A 19752-nucleotide genomic window follows, 5' to 3' on the forward strand; every position below is an offset into this window, starting at 1 on the left:
GCAAAACCGAGTTAGAGATTACAATCTCTCTGCCTGTTTCTCTGTCTGTCTGTCTGTCTGTCTCTCGCTCTCTCTTTCTCTCTCTCTCTGTTGCTCTATCTGTCTGTCTCATCACATACCATTACGTCATTGTTCGGACACTTTTGTCCCCAAGCTTCCATCACAACAACTGCTCATCACAGTCACTGAACTAAAGGGAGATGGAGCTAGAGAAGGTGAAAATGGGATGGAGATCTGCTGGAGATGGAGGTAGAGAAGAGGAAAGGGGGATAGAGATCTGCTGGAGATGGAGGTAGAGAAGGTGTGGTCTTGGGCTCTAGAGGAAGGGGTCCATGTAGTGATGGAGGAGGGGGTGATGGGGAGAGAACAGCGTTTAGATCTCTCTAGGTCAGTAGAGGTCAACAGAGATCAGTCAAGGCCAACCAAGGGTCAAACAGAGGTCAGTGGAGGTCAACAGAGGTAAATAGAGGTCAACAAAAGTCAGTAGAGGTCAACGGAGGTCAACAGCGGTCAATAGAGGTCAGTAGTGGTAAGTAGAGGTAAGTAGAGGTCACCAGAGGTCAACAGCGATCAGTAGAGGTCACACCTACACCCCTGTGCGGACCTTCACCCCCGTGGGGACCTACACGCCTGTGGGGACCTACCCGTGGGGACCCATACCCCTCTGGGAACCAACACCCCTGTGGGGACCTACACCCCGTGGGGACATACACTCCTCTGGAACCCTAGACCCCTCTGGGGACATACACTCCTCTGGGGACCTACACCCCTCTGGAGACATACACCCCTCTGGAACCCTAGACCCCATGGCGACCTACACCCCGTGGGGACCTACACACCCCGTGGGGACCTACACCCCCGTTGGGACCTACACCCCTCTGGGTACCTACAACATAGATATTTTGTGACTGGTGTGAGGAGTTTCATCTCATTTCATTTCATTTCAAAATGGAGAAGTTTGAGTCAACACTCTGAGCTGGTTGGCTCGTACAGAAGTATTGACGTCTTGGTGCGAGGATAGTTTCACTTTTTTCCTCCTGGATGGAATGAACAGGATGTTACGTATTCCATCAAGTCGGGTGGAGCTATGGACAAGGAGACGCTAATAAAATGACTAAACATCGCTAATATTCTTCAATATAAACAGACACCAAATCATTTGGTTGAATATATTTTATTGGCGGCATCACCATGGCAACATGTGGCTGGTTTGGTTTTGCCGTCGCACCTCTCCCTCGCTCCGTGTTTTCTTGCCCCCCCCCTCCCCGCCGTTCAGGAAGTGCCGTTATCCCCTTCCTGTCTGTTCCATCTGAACGCAGTGTCAGTTGTTGAGCAACAGTAAACATGGTTTTCTCCTCGGCATCGACGTGCAGCCATGTTTGTTGTTTGTCCTTCTTCAGGAAGCCTCCGTCTCCTCCCCCCTCCGCTCCCCTCCCCCCTGCTCTACTATGAATGATAACACATTAGGTTTTCATGAACGATGGCGCTGATATGCAAATATCAACTAAACGGGTTTGATTTCTTAAGAAGCCAGACGACGGTGGGGACAGTGGTGTCATCATTGTGACGCCGATAGTACCAGTAACCACGGCAACCCGAGTTAACATCCCTAGTTCATGTGTATTCATGTGTTCATGTGTGTTTATGTGTATTCGTATGTTCATGTGTTTGTGTATTCATGTGTTCATGTGTTTGTGTGTTCATATGTGTTTGTGTGTTCATGTGTGTTTATGTGTATTCATGTGTTCATGTGTTTGTGTGTGTTCATGTGTTTGTGTGTTCATGTGTTTGTGTGTTCATCTGTGTTCATGTGTTCATGTGTGTTTATGTGTGTTCATGTGTTTGTGTTCATGTGTGTTTATGTGTGTTTATGTGTTTGTGTTTATGTGTGTTTATGTGTATTCATGTGTTCATGTGTATTCATGTGTTCATGTTGTGTGTTCATGTGTATTTATGTGTTGATGTGTGTTCATGTGTTCATGCCTCCTGCAGTACATGAACCAGGTTTCAGCCTCGAGCTTTGTCTTGTTTCACGTCTCAGCAATAACAAGCAAAGGTCACTCGACTATTAGAGAAGAAAACCCTGAAGGGTTACACACACACACACACACACACACACACACACACGTAACTTGCAGGTTATCGCTGACTCACTGTGATAAGTATCTGTTTTGTTTGTTGTTTGTCACGCTGTGTGTGTTTGTGTGTGTGTGTGTTCTGGTGTGGGTGTGTGTGTTTGTGTGTGTTCTGGTGTGTGTGTGTGTCTGGTGTGGGTGTGTGTGTTTGTGTGTGTTCTGGTGTGTGTGTTCTGGTGTGGGTGTGTGTTTGTGTGTGTTCTGGTGTGTGTGTTCTGGTGTGGGTGTGTGTGTTTGTGTGTGTTCTGGTGTGTGTGTGTGTCTGGTGTGGGTGTGTGTGTTTGTGTGTGTTCTGGTGTGTGTGTGTGTCTGGTGTGGGTGTGTGTGTTTGTGTGTGTTCTGGTGTGTGTGTTCTGGTGTGGGTGTGTGTGTTTGTGTGTGTTCTGGTGTGTGTGTGTGTCTGGTGTGGGTGTGTGTGTTTGTGTGTGTTCTGGTGTGTGTGTGTGTCTGGTGTGGGTGTGTGTGTTTGTGTGTGTTCTGGTGTGTGTGTTCTGGTGTGGGTGTGTGTGTTTGTGTGTGTTCTGGTGTGTGTGTGTGTCTGGTGTGGGTGTGTGTGTTTGTGTGTGTTCTGGTGTGTGTGTTCTGGTGTGGGTGTGTGTTTGTGTGTGTTCTGGTGTGTGTGTTCTGGTGTGGGTGTGTGTTTGTGTGTGTTCTGGTGTGTGTGTGTTTGTGTGTGTTCTGGTGTGGGTGTGTGTGTTTGTGTGTGTTCTGGTGTGGGTGTGTTTGTGTGTGTTCTGGTGTGTGTGTGTGTGTGTGTGTGTGTGTGTGTGTGTGTGTGTGTGTGTGTGTTTGTGTGTGTTCTGGTGTGTGTGTGTTCTGGTGTGGGTGTGTGTGTTTGTGTGTATTGGTGGGTGTGTGTGTTCTGGTGTGGGTGTGTGTGTTTGTGTGTGTTCTGGTGTTTGTGTGTGTTCTGGTGTGTGTGTGTGTGTGTGTGTTCTGGTGTGGGTGTGTTCTGGTGTGGGTGTGTGTGTTTGTGTGTTTTGGGGGGATGGTATCTCAGGAGGTAGAGCTGGTGGTCTAGTGATGTAAAGGTTGCTGGTTGGATCCCAGGCTCCTCCTGCTAGCATGCTGTAGTGTCCTTGAGCAAGACACTTAACCCCTCATTGCTCCTGATGGCTGCGTCCGTCGGTGTTTGAATAATTGTAAGTGGCTTTGGATAAAAGCGTCTGCTAAATGCAATGTGGTGTGTGTTCTGGTGTGGGTGTGTGTGTACAATATTATACAATACAAACAGCTGTATTAATTCCGCCAGGGGCAGTTTGTTGTACATGATCAACAGAATAAAACTTTTCGTTCCAGTTGCAGACGTTTGACATTGAGCTCTGAATGAAACTCTTAAGGAATACCAACAGACAAAGTTATTTCCAAGAAATTTATTTATTTGATCATACTAATATACTTCAATAAATAAAACAATATTCAACATATGAAAATGAAAATAAAATAAAATGAATGATGAAGAAAATAAACAATGAATGCAGGATTTAAAAATAGTGACACACTTGAACTCAGAAACAATCATGAGGTAGAAAGTGATGTGAAAGGAGGTGCTGGAAGAGAGAATTAGATTTTGCTAATTAATTGAATCGGACACATGGAGCCGTCATCATCAGGAAGCAGAATCAGAACCTTTCAAAGTCTTAGGGAGGGTGGAGTGGTGGTTGGTACTTTCAGTTGGTAGGTCTGCTCTGGCGACCCTCAGCTGCTCCCTGTGGAATTCAGCGGCTCGGACGGACGGGAAGCTCTGATGTCTCCGGGCGAGCCGAGCACTCCGTCCGCTCTGGAGCGAAATGCTCCGGGGGCCGTGGAGTCGCTCAGAACAAACCGATCAGACTCTCAGACGACTTTGGCGATGACCTCCGGGTTCTGCGTGGAATCGGATGAATCTGATGACACTAACTGAAGCGTCTGCTTTGAATCTTTCATGGATGGGTTGAAAGAATGGAAAAAAGGAAAATAATGTAACGTTGCAAAAGCGCAAGGTTTATTGATGAAAATACAAAAAGAAAAGAATACAAGAACATTCAATTATAGCTGGGGGACTGGAGCAGGCTTGTTTCATGAAATTTAGATTGCCCACGAACTTTAGTGAAACAAAGACTTAAAGAAAAGAAAACTTCAAGTAAAATTTAAGAAAAGTTGTTGAACTGCAGTGAGGGCCGACCTGAAGACCACTGCTCAACGGCTTCTCTCCTGAGGGAGGAGGAGGTGGGGACGTTCCCTGGCCTTAAAATGGTGGAGGAGGCGGAGTTTTTAGTTCACCTCTATTCTGATTGGCTGCTGATAATTCCCTGACCAGTGAAGGTAATGAAACTTGTGAAACACTGTGCTATCAACATTAACTTCAAAATAAGACTTTTTGTTGTTTGTTCTCCTCCAAAAGAGTCTATTGTACTTTAAGTCCAAGAAGTTGTTCTCACACCAAGTACTCAAAGCAGTGGGAGCGTTCCCGTGGTCTGATGCTGACCCTCAGAAAAGGGACAGCAACACAGTGTCGTCATAACAGTTGCCCTCCTGGGGCCTGCATCCTCAGTGTAGGTAATAAAGACCAGAGGCCTTGTGGCGAACCTGTGGACGCAGCTGCAGAGTCTGACAAACCGCCATTTAACGAGAGCCCAATCGCAGATCCGTCTTGGACAGTCTGCAAACAGGATCCTGCCGTGGGCTTGGGGCTTTTCTAACCCTTTGTAGGATATTGAGTATTCAAAGTTGCCTCAACACCCTCAAACTGCAGGGGATCAACTTCTCAATCCACAGTAACACAACAAGGTTTTTAACAATTTTCTCAAAGTTTTTCATTATTGATGTTAGTAACTGATCTAAAATCATGAGGTTGCCTCGGATATGGATATAGACTAGTAGATATGAATATAGACTAGTAGATATAGATATAGACTAGTAGATATAGATATAGACTAGTAGATATAGATATAGACTAGTAGATATAGATATAGACTAGTAGATATGGATATAGACTAGTAGATATGAATATAGACTAGTAGATATAGATATAGACTAGTAGATATGAATATAGACTAGTAGATATAGATATAGACTAGTAGATATGAATATAGACTAGTAGATATAGATATAGACTAGTAGATATGAATATAGACTAGTAGATATAGATATAGACTAGTAGATATGAATATGGACTAGTAGATATAGATATAGACTAGTAGATATGGATATGGACTAGTAGATATAGATATAGACTAGTAGATATGAATATAGACTAGTAGATATAGATATAGACTAGTAGATATGGATATAGACTAGTAGATATAGATATAGACTAGTAGATATGGATATAAACTAGTAGATATAGATATAGACTAGTAGATATGAATATAGACTAGTAGATATAGATATAGACTAGTAGATATGAATATAGACTAGTAGATATAGATATAGACTAGTAGATGTGAATATAGACTAGTAGATATAGATATAGACTAGTAGATATGAATATAGACTAGTAGATATAGATATAGACTAGTAGATATGAATATGGACTAGTAGATATAGATATAGACTAGTAGATATGGATATGGACTAGTAGATATAAATATAGACTAGTAGATATGGATATAGTCTAGTAGATATAGATATAGACTAGTAGATATAGATATAGACCAGTAGATATAGATATAGACTAGTAGATATGGATATAGACGAGTAGATATAGATATGGACTAGTAGATATAGATATAGACTAGTAGATATGGATATAGACTAGTAGATATAGATATAGACTAGTAGATATGGATATAAACTAGTAGATATAGATATGAACTAGTAGATATAGATATAGACTAGTAGATATGGATATAGACTAGTAGATATAGATATAGACTAGTAGATATGGATATAAACTAGTAGATATAGATATAGACTAGTAGATATGGATATAGCCTAGTAGATATAGATATAGACCAGTAGATATAGATATAGACCAGTAGATATAGATATAGACTAGTAGATATGGATATAAACTAGTAGATATAGATATAGACTAGTAGATATAGATATAGACCAGTAGATATAGATATAGACTAGTAGATATGGATATAAACTAGTAGATATAGATATGGACTAGTAGATATGGATATAAACTAGTAGATATAGATATAGACTAGTAGATATGGATATAGACTAGTAGATAGGGATATAGACTAGTAGATATAGATATAGACTAGTAGATATAGATATAGACTAGCAGATATGGTTATAGACTAGTAGATATGGATATAGACTAGTAGATATGGATATAGACTAGTAGATAGGGATATAGACTAGTAGATATAGATATAGACTAGTAGATATAGATATAGACTAGTAGATATAGATATAGACTAGTAGATATAGATATGGACTAGTAGATATAGATATGGACTAGTAGATATAGATATAGTCTAGTAGATATAGATATAGACCAGTAGATATAGATATAGACTAGTAGATATGGATATAAACTAGTAGATATAGATATGGACTAGTAGATATGGATATAAACTAGTAGATATAGATATAGACTAGTAGATATGGATATAGACTAGTAGATATAGATATAGACCAGTAGATATAGATATAGACTAGTAGATATAGATATAGACTAGTAGATATAGATATAGACTAGTAGATATAGATATAGACTAGTAGATATAGATATAGACCAGTAGATATAGATATAGACTAGTAGATATAGATATAGACTAGTAGATATGGATATAAACTAGTAGATATAGATATAGACTAGTAGATATAGATATAGACCAGTAGATATAGATATAGACTAGTAGATATGGATATAAACTAGTAGATATAGATATGGACTAGTAGATATGGATATAAACTAGTAGATATAGATATAGACTAGTAGATAGGGATATAGACTAGTAGATATGGATATAGACGAGTAGATATAGATATAGACTAGCAGATATGGTTATAGACTAGTAGATATGGATATAGACTAGTAGATATAGATATAGACTAGTATATATAAATATTGACTAGTAGATATAGATATGGACTAGTAGATATAGATATAGACTAGTAGATATGGATATAGACTAGTAGATATAGATATAGACTAGTAGATATAGATATGGACTAGTAGATATAGATATAGACTAGTAGATATGGATATAGACTAGTAGATATAGATATGGACTAGTAGATATAGATATGGACTAGTAGATATAGATATAGACTAGTAGATATAGATATGGACTAGTAGATATAGATATAGACTAGTAGATATAGATATGGACTAGTAGATATAGATATAGACTAGTAGATATGGATATAGACTAGTAGATATAGATATGGACTAGTAGATATAGATATGGACTAGTAGATATAGATATAGACTAGTAGATATAGATGTGGACTAGTAGATATAGATATGGACTAGTAGATATAGATATAGACTAGTAGATATAGATATGGACTAGTAGATATAGATATAGACTAGTAGATATGGATATAGACTCGTAGATGTGGATATGGACTAGTAGATATAGATATGGACTAGTAGATATAGATATAGACTAGTAGATATAGATATGGACTAGTAGATATAGATATAGACTAGTAGATATGGATATAGACTCGTAGATGTGGATATGGACTAGTAGATATAGATATGGACTAGTAGATATAGATATAGACTAGTAGATATGGATATAGACTAGTAGATATAGATATGGACTAGTAGATATAGATATAGACAAGTAGATATGGATATAGACTAGTAGATATAGATATGGACTAGTAGATATAGATATGGACTAGTAGATATAGATATAGACTAGTAGATATAGATATGGACTAGTAGATATAGATATAGACTAGTAGATATAGATATGGACTAGTAGATATAGATATAGACTAGTAGATATAGATATGGACTAGTAGATATAGATATAGACTAGTAGATATGGATATAGACTAGTAGATATAGATATGGACTAGTAGATATAGATATGGACTAGTAGATATGGATATAGACTAGTAGATATAGATATGGACTAGTAGATATAGATATGGACTAGTAGATATAGATATAGACTAGTAGATATAGATATAGACTAGTAGATATAGATATAGACTAGTAGATATAGATATGGACTAGTAGATATAGATATGGACTAGTAGATATAGATATAGACTAGTAGATATAGATATAGACTAGTAGATATAGATATAGACTAGTAGATATAGATATGGACTAGTAGATATAGATATAGACTAGTAGATATAGATATGGACTAGTAGATATAGATATAGACTAGTAGATATGGATATAGACTCGTAGATGTGGATATGGACTAGTAGATATAGATATGGACTAGTAGATATAGATATAGACTAGTAGATATAGATATAGACTCGTAGATGTGGATATAGACTAGTAGATATAGATATAGACTCGTAGATGTGGATATGGACTAGTACATATATGGAGTCGTAGATGTGGATAAAAAGATGCCAAATTAACCAAAAGAAGAAGAATCAGATGAGAGCAACCTGCTACGTTTAATGAACGCTAATGCTAACATTGTCTAACATGTTTTCCATTGCCCCGTCCCTCTCCCTGTCTATCTCTCTCCCTGGCTGTTTGTCTCTCCCTGGCTGTCTGTCTCTCCCTGCCTGTCTGTCTCTCCCTGCCTGTCTGTCTCTCAGCCGTCCTGGTCTTCAGAGTGTTTCGGAACGAGGCAAAGAGAAGCGTGAAGCTGCTTCATGCCTTCATCCATCTGATTGCGCTGATCATCAGTATCATAGGTGAGACAGAAAGAAAGGCAGAGAGAGAGAGAGAGACATTATTATGCCAATACCAACGAATATTTCATATATTCATATAAGAACATAGAGAATAGTCCACTCAATCAACTGGTCCTGAGGCTGCACAGACTGCGTTATGACAGAGACATCATCCTTCAAAGAATTAAATTAAAACAAATTATCAATCAATAAAAAGTAATTATGAAACGTATTGGAAAGAAACGAGGAAAACCCCAAGTAAGCTTTAGTGCTATTTGGCCCTAAACAGAAGGTTCACCCCCGCAGGATATCTGACCACTGTGACGGACAAAACATTAAGAAAAACCTTAACGATGCACTGGCTCAATGGATACAGTCTGGGTGTTGAAAAAGGGCCAAAACCGTCAGACCTGGCAACCCAGAGTCCTGGTCGCTGCAGCCCGTCGCTGTCAGATCTGGCAACCCAGAGAAGTTAGACACACCTTTCATGGGACCTGTTCTTCACCTTTATTGACCTAATTATTTTGTCTTGTCCTTTTTTTGTTCCATCTTAATACAGGTATTCCTCACTTAACAACCTACCTGATTAACCACTGTTCCAACTTACAACCAGCTCCCTGACCAGTCTGTATTGTACACTGTGTACAATACCAAGCATCTCATCACCCTTTATATACTATATGCACGACACTATACTGTATATACTATATATATACTATGTACACTATTTATACTATATATACTATGTACACAATATATACACTATATATACTTTTTACACTATATTCACTAGATATACTGTATACTATATACATTAAATACACTTTATACACTAAATACACTATATATATATACTATATATACTATGTACACTATATGCACTATATATACTGTATACTATATACACTAAATACACTATATATACTATATACACTAAATACACTATATATACTATATATGCTATATACACTATATACACTATATATACTACATATACTGTATACTATATACACTAAATACACTATATATACTATACACACTATATATACTATATATACTATATACACTCTATATACACTATATATATTTGTGGGTCTCTGCCCACCGGTAAGGGTTTAGGGAGGGAGACGGAGTCTTTCTGGCCGTGTTGCGCCAACATAACGAGAGTTTTATTGTCCATTTTTCAATACAGTATGCTGGCCACAGTTATATCTAACAACTGATTTTTATTATAATAATGGGGGTGATAAAGATCATCTCGGGCTCAGGAGGAATGGCGTTCCTCTGCTGGGCTGCTGACGAGCCTGTGCGCAGATCCGCTCTGTAAGACAAACAAAACATTAAGAAAACTCCCTGCCTGGAGGCAGCTCTGTTGCCGCAGGAAAGGGAACCGTGCTGTCGTCCACAGCCGCTGCTTGACCACGCCCCTTTGTCCGCCATAATACGATATACACTCCACTATAAATATTATATACACTATATACTCTATATACACTATATATACTATGCATACTATATACACTCTATATACTATGTACACTATATATACTAAATATTCTATATGCACTATAAACACTATATATACTATATACACTTCATACACTATATACACTATATATACTATACATACTATATACACTATATACACTCTATATACTATGTACACTATATATACTATATATACTATATAAACTATATACACTATATATACTATATAAACAATATATACTATATACACCATATATACTAAATATTCTATATGCACTATAAACACTATATATCCTATATACACTTTATACACTATATATACTATATACAGTATACTATATATACTATATACTATATACAGTATACTATATATACTATATACACTATACTGTATATACTATATACACTAGATATACTATATATACTATACACACTAGATATACTATATACACTATAAACACTATATACACTATATATACTATATACACTATATACACTAAATATACTATAAACACTATATATACTATATGCACTATATATACTGTATACACAAAATATACTACATAAACTAAAAATACTACATATACTATATGCACTAAACACACTAGATATACTATTTACACTATATACACTATAAACACTATATATACTGTATACTATTTACACTCTATGTACTATATATACTATATACACTATATAACTGTATGGGGAGAGAGAGAATGATTGTGAACAAAGCCTATATACTAACTGTATGGTGTGTGTGTGTGTGTGTGTAGGTGTCACTGCAGTGTTTGACTTCCACAGAGCAGCTTCTATTCCAGACATGTATTCACTGCACAGCTGGTGTGGAGTCCTGACCCTAGTACTGTACTGTGCACAGGTACACACACACACACAAACACACACACACACACGAGGAGAGGATGAAACAGAAAACAGAAAGTTGAGTATTTCCTTCCCCTGATCCCCATGTGATGCTCTATGTGTGTGTCGCATGTTCTTCCTCTCCTCCCGCAGTGGCTGATGGGATTGGTGTTTTTCCTGTTTCCGGGGGCGTCGTCATGGTTACGGGCTCTCTACCTCCCCCTGCATGGCTTCTTCGGTCTCCTGCTGCTCGCCATGGCTGTAGGGACCAGTCTGACGGGAGTGACCGAGAAACTGCTCTTCAGCATCATGTAAGACAGACAGAGGGACAGACAGACAGAAAAAAGGCAGACAGACAGGAAGACAGACAAACAGACAGACAGGCAGACAGACCGACAGACCGACAGAAATAAAGGCAGACAGACAGACATACAGACAGAAAGGCTGACAGACACTGACAAACAGATAGACGGACAGATAGATAGGCAGGCAGGCAGAAAGAAAGATAGACATACAGACAGACAGACAGACAAACAGACAGACAGACAGACAGACAGGTAGACAGACAGATACTAACCCCTCTCTCCCCCAGGCCATCTTACCCACAGCTGCCACCAGAGGGCATCCTGGCCAACGTGCTTGCAGTGCTGCTTGTGGCCTTCGGGGGCGTGGTCGGCTTCCTGGTGACCAGGGAGGAGTACCGCCGCCCTCCCCACCCTGAGGAGGAGGCCTTGTCCCTGCACTTCAAAACCCTGACCGGGGCGGGGTCCCCGACATCCCCCTGAGCCCCCTGACCGGGGTGGGGTCCCTGACCTCCCCCTGAGCCCACTCACAGGGGCGGGGTCGGGGTCCCCGACCTCCCCCTGAGCCCCCTGACCGGGGCGGGGTCCCCGACCTCCCCCTGAGCCAGCTTTCTGGGGCGGGGTCGGGGTCCCCGACCTCCCCCTGAGCCCCCTGACCAGACCGGTAAGGGAATAAAAATACTGTGTGAATGTAGCGTATCATCACAGTTCTACACTCAAACCTCAACAATAGGCTCCGCCCACAAAATACTTTCTTTAGTCTTGCAGATAATTAAATAGTCTGTTTATTAAACAGTCTGATTATAAAACAGAGAATTAAACAGTCAAATCATTACACAGTCAGATTATTATACAGTCAAATTATTAAACAGTCAAATAATTAAACAGTCAGATTATAAATCTGTCAGATTATAAAACAGATAATTAAACAATCAGATTATTAAACAGTCAAATTATGAAAGTCAGATTATTAAACAGTCAGATTATTAAGCAGTCAAATTATTAGACACTCAAATTATTGAACAGTCAGATTATTAAACAGTCAAATTATGAAAGTCAGATTATTAAATAGTCCGATTATTAAACAGTCAAATTATTAGACAGTCAAATTATTAAACAGTCAAATTATTAAAGTCAGATTATTAAACAGTCAAATTATAAAACAGTCAGATTGTTAAACAGTCAGATTACAAAACTGTCAGATTGTTAGTGTGTCAGATTTTTAAACAGTCAGAATGTTAAACAGTCAGATTATATAATGATCAGTTTATAAAACAGTAAGATTATTAAACATTCTGATTATTCAACATTCAGATTATTAAACAGATTGTAAAACAGTCCGATTGTTAAACAGTAAGATTGTTAAACATTCAGAATGTTAAACAGTCAGATTATATAACGGTCAGTTTATAAAACAGTCAGATTATTAAACAGTCAGATTATGAAACTATTATTAAATTCTGAGATTAAAGTTTGATCATTTTTTTCAATCTCGGAATGAATTCCATGTTCTGTGTTCATGGTGTTGGAACCAAAACGTCAGCATCAGCGCACAATGGGGAGTAACACTGTTGTTGTTGTTGTTGTGGGAGTGAATGTAATGATGTATAAATATTGTTATTAATCATTGTACTTTTACTATAAGGAGCAAATGGTAAATAAATTATGACGCTATTGTTGAGGTGTACATGTTGGTTTTACATTTCTTGTAATTATTATTAATATTATAAATCACCATAATTTTTGTTAGTTATATAATTATTGGGGTTTTTTCTGCTGATAATTACATCCAAAAACTGCATGGTGTTTTTTACGATATGCTTAAAAATGAATCACACCTGCGTACGTCCCATGATGCAACTGGGGGGTGGAGCCTCTCGTATAATTATTAAACACAGTTATTACCATTTAATAACAGTGTAATAACACTCATTACATCCCCGGGGATGGTAGCTCAGGCAGTAGAGCTGGTGGTCTAGTGATCTAAAGGTTGCTGGTTCAATTGTAAGTCGCTTTGGATAAAAGCGTCTGCTAAATGAAATGTAATGTAATGTAATGTAATGTAATGTACACTGTTATTACAGACAGTTAATACCGTTTAATATTACACACAGTTATTACTGTGTAATAGCAGTGTAATCACACTAATTACACCGTTACTACACAGTTATTATGGTGTAATAACAGTGTACTAACGCTCATGGCACTGTTATTACACAGTTGTTATGGTGAAATAACAGCGCACTAATACTCATGACACTGTTATTACACAGTTATTACTGTGTAATTACAGTGTATTAACACTCATCAGTTAGTACCCAAAAATTACAGTATACTAACACTCATTTCACTCTTATTACACAGTTATTACCGTGCAATTACAGTGTAGTAACACTCATTACACAGTTATGACAGTTATTCACAGAGAACGTCAGAACAGTTGTTTCTCATCAAACGGGTTCTGGTGTTTTAACATTAAATTTAGACATTAGAATTTCACTGAAATTTGGATGAAAAGGTGATTTTACAGAAATATTGTGAAATGCTCAGCCGGCGATGAAATAATTCTGTTATTTGTTTTAATTACTGTATATTCATGTACTCCACTGTATTTGTGTGTAAACCAGTGGCTGCTGTGGAACCTTGCAGTGCCTGGCTGAACGGCACAGGATTTGGATGTTCAGTGTGAGACAGTTATTGTGTTAATTAAAGTGAAATAAAGTCTTCATCGTCTGAAGTTACCGTTTCAACCTGATGTAAAATATATATTTTCTACATATCTATATCTTTATCTCTCTGTCTCAATATATATATATATATATATATCCTGCATATCTAAAATATGATCATATATTGAATATATATGATAAGGATGATAGAGTGGTGATCAAGGGATGGATAGAGTGGTGATAGAGGGATGAAAGAGTGATCATAGAGGGATGATATAGTGATGATAGAGGGATGCCTGTGAAATCCCAGGGGATGTTTTATGAAATGCTTTATTGAATAATTCACCAATAAACACAATTCAGTTCTGTCTCATGCCACTTCCTGGTCCACTTATAGAGAAACAGGAAGTACTTCAACCGAAGTGGGAAGTACAGGAAGTCAGAGGGATGGAACAGGAAGTGGAGGGAACATTAAAAATGTATGAAAACACCAAATTCTATTCCCTACAAAATCCTCAGATTTCTGTCATAATGAAATCTGAACATGGAACAGCATGGAGGAAGTTCCTGTCCAGCAGGAAGTGGAGGTCCAAACAGGAAGTGGAGTTTCCAACAGAAAGTAGGCGGGATTGACCCCTTGTTGAGGTGGACCAGGTGCTACAGCCGGATGTGGGCGGGGCTTACCCTTCATAGAGGCGGAACAGGTGATGCAGCCAGATGTGGGCGGGGCTTACTCCTCAGAGGCGGACCAGGTATATATATATAAATCAATAGCTTTATCGTTATATAACTAAACATTATATAACTAATCGTTATATAACTAATTGTTATATATCTATATCCTGCATATCTTTAAATATGATCATATATTGCATATGATAGAGGGACGATAGAGTGATGATAGAGGGGTGATCAAGGGATAGATATAGTGGTAATAGAGGGATGATAGAGTGGTGATAGAGTGATGGATAGAGGGATGATAGTGATGATCGAGTGATGATAGAGGGTGATAGTGATGATAGTGACGATAATGATAAAAGAGTGATGATAGAGTGATGATATAGTGATGATAGAGGGATGGATAGAGGAATGATAGTGATGATATAAAATATATAAAATCCCAGGGGATGTTTTACGAAATGCTTTATTAAATAATTCACCAATAAACAATTCAGTTCTGTCTCATGCCACTTCCTGGTTCACTAATAGAGAAACAGGAAGTACTTCAACCGAAGTGGGAAGTACAGGAAGTCAGAGGGATGCAACAGGAAGTGGGGGGAACATTAAAAATGTATGAAGACACCAAATTCTATTCCCCACAAAATTCTCAAATTCTTCCATAATGAAATCTGAACATGGAACAGCATGGAGGAAGTTCCTGTCCAGCAGGAAGTGGAGGTCAAAACAGGAAGTGGAGTTACTAACAGAAAGTGGGCGGGGTTGACCCCTTGTTGAGGTGGACCAGATGCTGCAGCCGGAAGTGGGCGGGGCTTGCCCCTCATGGAGGCGGACCAGGTGCTGCAGCCAGATATAGGCGGGGCTTACCCCTCATAGAGGCGGACCAAGTGCTGCAACCGGCTGGGGAGGCCGCTCAGCGGGCAGCGCTGGTGGAGCTTGACATGGACGTAGATGCAGCGGTAGCAGAAGACGAAGCCGGAGGTGGAAAGCACCGTGTGGGCGGTGCGCACCCCGCAACACAGCGGGCACTGCCCGCTGGGGAGGGCGGGGCCGGACGGGCAGAGGTGCAGATGGAGCGGAGGGGGCGGGGCCGGCAGGGATGTCAGGGCCTTCATGGTGCTCTGGTTGTCGGAGGAATACCACCAGTCAAGGAACTGCAGGAAGAACCCCCCGAAGGAGAGACAGGTAGAGAGTGAGACAGCCACGCCGCCCAGCACTACCCCACCCAGGCGGCCCAGGATACTGGAACCACAGACAGACGGAGATACAAAAGACAGACAGTTAAATCGCAGCATGTAAGAGTTTCTGAAGCTTGGGCCACATGGTGTGATTTTCAAGGCTTATTTGGCAACGATGACCTTATTTGGGATTAGAGGGAGTCACAGGTGGAGTCATGGTGGTTGGGGGCGGTTGGAGGTTAGGGTTAGTGGGCGGGTGTGGACTTGTGGAACGGAGGAGCAGCTCATGAGTCTGATTAGTGGAGAATGTCAGAGCTGCAAGTTGGCTGCACAAACAACCACAGCAGCTGCATGGCGGCCATGTTTGTTTTAGTGTCAAGATATTTGGACTCTGGTAGGAAGAGACTTTGTCATGTGACCTCAGCTTCACATGACAGGATGTATGACAGGTACCTGGTAGGGTTGCCAATTGTGTGGCCCTGGAGCTCTCGTAGGTCCCGGTCACTCAGTCTCTCCAGTCTCACCCCTGCCAGCGACAGCAGAGGAGAGTGAGACAGGCAGCGTCCTGACACGAAGAGCAACAACTGCGCAAGGCGCCATGCCCACCAGGCAGCGCCAATGTACGGCAGTGTTGCCACGGCACCGGAACGCGGCGGCCGGATGGAGAAGTCGTCCTCGTCACGCTGCCGTGCCCACGTGCGCTCCGACTTGGCACGCACGTACGGCACCAGGCACAGCAGCATGAGAGAGCGGAGGCGGGACTTCCTGTTAAGGCCCCGCCCCTCAGGAAGTGATGACGCAGAAGAGGAGACCCGCTTCAGGCCATAGAAGTTCTCAGAGAAAGAAGCTGCGGAGACAGATAGGAAGTGGCTCTGCAGCAGAAAGTCCAGGAACAGGAAGAGCTCGTCAAAACGCCACGACAGGACGGAGCAGCGGGGCTCAGCCTCCGCCAGGACCTGGGGGTGGAGCCAAACTGATGAATAACACACACATCTGGATCCATTCTATTGTTCATTTTTATTCCATTTCACCATTGTCTTTTGCATTTGATGTGACACCACAATCTATCCCTCTATCATCCATTCCTTCATCATCCACCCCTCCATCATCCACCCCTCCATCTTGCCATGCATCTGTCATCCATCTATCATCCCTCCCTCCCTCCACCCTAACCTGGGCAGCGTGCTGCAGTGCTGGACGTAGCGCCTCCAGCAGCGTCTCCTGCGCCAGGAGCTCGAACACCGACGGCCGCTCAGCATCGTGGGTGGAAGTGAGGTGGGCGCCGGCCTCAGCCATGCCACGCCTCCTGCTGGACACAGCTGGACCTTAGGCCTCTAAATGTGGTTGCCCACGGCAACTGGGCAATGGATTTTGTCTCACCCGCAATGGCAGGAAGTCCAAGAGTTTCCTGTGAGGATAACAGAACAAGGAAGCGTCTCCCTCTTGTGCTGGTCTCTGGTACCCACTCATTTGACAGTTTTCTGTTGCCATGGAAACAGCTCCAGCCCACACTCCGACAGGTAAACAGGCTTCTATGATGTTTTATGTGCATTTTGTTTCCTGTTGGTTTTGATTGTTTGTTTATGAAAAAATCAATGACACATATATAAACCATCGATATTTCTCTCTATGTTATTTATCTTTTATTTTTATAATACTTATATACAAACCATAGATATTTCTCTCTATATGTTATTTATCTTTTATTTGTATAATACTTATATAGAAACCATCGATATTTAGAAACCGAGGAAGCCGCCATCTTGGCGTGGAGTCTGTGATTGTGAGCGCAGCATCGCACCGACATTAAACAACGTTTTATACAGAATAACATATCATAATAATATCATTTAACTCTACATATCCATATATTTGAATACATTTATTTCTAAACACATAACTTCCTCCCCTTAGCACTTACTACGACGATCCACGTGCAAAAAGGTGGCTTTACTAACACAAGTTAATAGACCATTACTAGGACTGCCATAGAATATTGAGAAAAATCAATAAAATACGGTGGAAACACAGTAGAATACGGTGAGAAACATCATTAGAAAATAAAGTCAGTGTTTTCAGTCAGTGAGCAGAGTGAACACCCCTCCAAGATGGCGGCGTGTTTACGTAGCAGATTCAGTGGCCTCTGGTCTAATGTCCGTGGATTCCAACTCACCTGGACGCAGAGTTTGCCTGGCTGCACCTGAGCCGCGGATCGATCAGCAGCTTGATCCGAACTGTTTTGATCACTAATACAAAGTTCGATCAGGGTCCAGCTGCTACCACGTCTCTAACTTCCGCGTATAAACACCCCTTTGCGTGATGTCATGGCGCACAGTTACGTAATGCTGCGTTCACGTCACGTGGGATTTAATCTCCGTTATCTTGAAACTCGGAAAACGAACTGATACGTTCGATGCTTTGCACGAGGTCAGAGAGAGGTTGACCCTCCCAGTTCACACCGCAATGTCACGCAGGAATTATTTCAACGGAGAGTCGGTTGAATTTTATAGCTCATTTAACTGTAACTGACCTTTCATACTTGAACTTATACAGCAATAAAAAATATGGGTTTAATTATTTTCACCTTTTTAGGGGTTATTATTATTATTATTATTATTATTGTTATTATTATTATTATTATTATAATTATTATTATTCGTATTATAACTATTATGAGGGGTCAAGTCCCTATTTTAATTGTTTGGATTTGTGTCTGGAACAGATAAAATGCTGCAGCAGTTGAGGTGTCATTAGAACCGGGACATCCAGAAATCTCATGGTTCAAGTTTCACCGACATGCCATGGTTGTAAAACTTCCTGTCGGGTGCTGTAGCGATATGAGTTTGTAGAGTAAGACACTTTGTGACATCATCATCCAATTCATTATAAATATGCAGGTTGTGGCGACGAATGCACACTAGCACCATGTAAGCTACATAGTGTAGACTCCAGGTAGTGGTTACACACTGTGTGTGTCTCCCTGGGACTGGGTCACTCCCACGGATGGGTCATGCTCCTCGGGGCTGGGCGTGGGGGTTGCTCCACGGACCTCTGGCTTCTCTGGGGGCCCGGGGTCTTCTGTGGCCACAGGGCTTTCCTGCAGCCATAGGGTGTTCCACAGGGCTGCGGAGTTTGGGGGGCTTCGGGGCCCCTTCCGCTGCTTGGAGGCGCTGCGACATATTACCGACCTTCTACACCAATGCCAATGGGGATAAGTCATGTACACTCACCGGTGGACATCTTACACACACACACACACACACACACACACACACACAGGCAGTCCCATCACACGCACACAACACCACACCCGCTTCAAGTGCACCCCAGCACCCTCCTGGTTGCATCCCTCTCCTTTCCTCCGTCATTTGCTGCCATAACTATGTCAGGAAGAGGCCACGTGACCAGTTGTAGTTCCAGTTTTCCTGGACCTAATTCACTGTTTTTTAATACATGTTGTGGTCCAGTGTTCATGTTTTTGTCTAAATGTTGTACTAATATGTTTATTTGTCTCACCGTGGTGATTCTCCCTCTTGGAGTAGTGATCAGTTGTTTATAGACCAAAACATGATGAATAGTTCTCCAAAGAGGGGGGTTGGTGGTGGTTCTCCATAACCAAAACTGTGCTCTTGTCATTCTACAGGTCGTCAACAGGACAGAGTTATTGCAG

General features: G+C 40.6%; 2 protein-coding genes across 2 annotated transcripts in view; one reads left to right on the forward strand and one right to left on the reverse strand.

Annotated features, from left to right (window-relative positions):
• cyb561 (cytochrome b561) overlaps positions 1–12090 on the forward strand; it is a 14406-nt gene extending 2316 nt beyond the window's left edge. The window contains exons 3-6 of the mRNA XM_080008933.1: positions 8826–8924; positions 11168–11271; positions 11409–11566; positions 11848–12090. Coding sequence (XP_079865059.1) covers positions 8826–8924; positions 11168–11271; positions 11409–11566; positions 11848–12040 — 554 coding nt within the window. The 3' untranslated portion in view covers positions 12041–12090. The remainder of the gene's footprint in view (positions 1–8825; positions 8925–11167; positions 11272–11408; positions 11567–11847) is intronic.
• Positions 12091–12102: 12 nt separating this feature from the next.
• Positions 12103–18395, reverse strand: pex12 (peroxisomal biogenesis factor 12). The gene is made up of 4 exons (XM_080008932.1): positions 18256–18395; positions 17256–17490; positions 16536–17038; positions 12103–16146 (listed from the first exon to the last, which is right to left on the reverse strand). The coding sequence occupies exons 2-4, from the start codon at positions 17376–17378 to the stop codon at positions 15768–15770; spliced, it is 1005 nt and encodes a 334-aa protein (XP_079865058.1). The 5' UTR covers positions 17379–17490; positions 18256–18395; the 3' UTR covers positions 12103–15767.
• Positions 18396–19752: the final 1357 nt, after the last annotated feature.

Source organism: Zeus faber, assembly GCF_960531495.2.
Source record: "Zeus faber genome assembly, chromosome: 11".
In the NCBI taxonomy this organism is placed as follows: Eukaryota; Metazoa; Chordata; class Actinopteri; order Zeiformes; family Zeidae; genus Zeus; species Zeus faber.